The sequence below is a fragment of the Nicotiana tabacum genome, chromosome 6 (genome assembly GCF_000715075.1).
Source record: "Nicotiana tabacum cultivar K326 chromosome 6, ASM71507v2, whole genome shotgun sequence".
NCBI lineage: Eukaryota > Viridiplantae > Streptophyta > Magnoliopsida > Solanales > Solanaceae > Nicotiana > Nicotiana tabacum.
The window spans coordinates 43,033,336-43,035,864 of record NC_134085.1 but is presented as its reverse complement, the minus strand read 5'-3'; the positions used below and the strand labels follow the sequence as shown (position 1 = coordinate 43,035,864).

At 37.4% G+C, this 2,529-nt stretch overlaps 1 protein-coding gene across 1 annotated transcript; it reads left to right on the top strand.

Moving 5' to 3' along the window:
- Window positions 1–532: 532 nt before the first annotated feature.
- On the top strand, window positions 533–2,322 carry LOC107829877 (allene oxide synthase 3-like). The gene has a single exon (XM_075254701.1). It carries the CDS (start codon window positions 670–672, stop codon window positions 2,098–2,100), a length of 1,431 nt encoding a protein of 476 aa, XP_075110802.1. The 5' UTR covers window positions 533–669; the 3' UTR covers window positions 2,101–2,322.
- Window positions 2,323–2,529: the final 207 nt, after the last annotated feature.

Sequence of the window (2,529 nt, the reverse complement as noted above, 5' to 3'; positions counted from 1 at the left end):
TGTGGCTTCTGATTTGCAATCAAGAAATGCAAAAGTAAAGAAAGAATGACCCAAAGCTTCAAAACATACCAAAATGGTAGAAGAAGAACGGACGGTGACGGCAACCTTACAATTGTAAATGTTATGTATAAACCTTAGTTTGTCTTGTGTGGTTAATTTAACTAAACTTGGTATAAACACCAAAAAGTTACACGTCGAACTTTATCTCAAGATTTTGCATATCTAAAGGCTATGGTGCCCGTTCCGCCTCCATAAATATGTATTAACAATACGAAGTTACGTTGTATGAAGAGATTATTTCCTGCCATTCTATCAACCAAACGTCGGAGTGTACTATATCATTTTTATAAGTATATATACACCAAACGACAAAAATGAGATTATTATGGGTTTGTCCAGAAAAGAGTGAACTGTTTTAGGCAATCAAAAGTCTTAAACTCTTTGGCCCACAATTAGGTTTAAAACAACCATAAACAGTAGCACATAATAATATTATGTAATTTCTCTGCTTATCTCTTCCACGTGAAACATAAGGATTGAAATTCATTATTCGAGTGACTACTTCCCGCCACAATATCCTCTCTATATGTACCTCCCTTGAACGCATGATCCAACATCAAATATCAATAGCAAAGCCAAAGCCCAAACATCATAAACAAAAACTAATTAATGGCTTCTTCTGATATTTCAAAGCTTCCTTTAAAAGAAATCCCAGGTGATTATGGTCTCCCCTTTTTCGGGGCAATAAAGGATCGCTATGACTTCCATTACAACCAAGGTGCTGATGCTTTTTTCAGGACTCGCATGAAAAATTACCAATCCACTGTCTTTAGAACTAACGTTCCTCCTGGCCCTTTCAATGCCCCTAACTCCAAAGTCATCGTCCTTGTCGATGCTGTTAGTTACCCCATCCTTTTTGATAACTCAAAAGTTGATAAGGAAAACTATTTTGAAGGCACTTTCATGTCTTCCACTGCTTTCAATGGTGGTTATAAGGTGTGTGGTTTTCTTGGAACTACTGATCCCAAACACTCCACACTTAAAGGCCTTTTCTTATCCACACTTGCTAAGCTGCATGACAAATTCATCCCCATCTTTATTAGCTCAATCTCTGAGCTATTTACCAGCCTTGAAAAAGAATTGTCCGAGAAAGGATCATCATACTTCAACCCCATCAGTGATAACCTTTCCTTTGAATTCCTCTTCCGTTTGTTCTGTGAGGGAAGAAGTCCAACTGATACAAGTCTTGGCACTGGCGGACCAAAAGCTGTTGACAAATGGGTCTTCTTTCAGTTGGCTCCATTGATATCTCTAGGCATCAAGTTTGTACCAAACTTCCTTGAAGATTTGGTTTTGCACACTTTTCCCTTACCATATTTCCCTGTGAAATCTGACCACCAGAAACTATATAATGCTTTTTATAACAACATGGGGTCTATTTTAGATGAAGCTGAGAAGCTTGGAGTGAAAAGGGATGAAGCTTGCCATAACTTTGTTTTCCTAGCAGGGTTCAATTCATATGGTGGCATGAAAGTGTTCTTCCCAGCTTTGATCAAGTGGGTTGGAACTGCAGGACTAAGTTTACACAGTAGGCTCGCGAATGAAATCAGGACTACCGTTAAAACAGAAGGAGGGGTCACTTTTGCAGCACTGGAGAAGATGACACTGGTTAAGTCAGTGGTGTATGAGACCTTGCGAATGGATCCTCCAGTTCCATTTCAAACTGTAAAGGCCAGAAAAGATATAGTCATCACTAGCCATGATGCATCATTCTTGGTAAAAAAAGATGAATTAATATTTGGGTATCAGCCGCTGGCCACAAGGGACCCCAAAGTTTTTAAGAACCCAGAGGAGTTTAATGCAGATAGATTTGTGGGGGATGGAGAGAAATTGCTCAAGTATGTGTACTGGTCAAATGGTAAGGAGACGGATGATCCAACTGTGAATGATAAACAGTGTCCTGGTAAAGATCTTATAGTGCTCTTGGGCAGGATATTCTTGGTGGAGTTTTTCCTGCGTTATGATACTTTTGAAATTGAATTTGGAAAGCTCCTGCTTGGTTCTAAGGTGACTTTTAAGTCAGTAACCAAGTCAACTTAGAAGCATATACGGAAATAAAAGTAGAAAGAAATATTTGGGAAACTTTCTTTGGATTTATTAATTTTATTCACACATTATTCATGCTTAACTAAATTTTGTGTCCGGCTTTAGCCGGCCAAATTGCCTATTTATTCTCTCTTCTTCAGTTTTTAATTTTCCTGGTTTGGAGACTTAATTAATATGGCTGATTCTGCCTTTGAAACTGGTGGATTCTTTATCTTCCGGCCGTTTCACCGTTTTTTGTTTATCTTTTATGTTTTTTATTTTTAATTTTAAAAAATGAAAACGGTATAATAAAAAAAGCTTCAATAACAGAGGAATTTCACATGAAAAATCTTTTCTTTGCATACTATCCCCTATTCGTAGGGGTAAATTTTAAGTCAACAAATAAATTGGATCTCAAGATCCATTCTTGAATCATACTATAAC

Coding starts and splice junctions, on each gene's coding strand:
- LOC107829877 (XM_075254701.1), top strand. CDS start 670: ATGGCTTCTTCTGATATTTCAAAGCTTCCTTTAAAAGAAATCCCAGGT.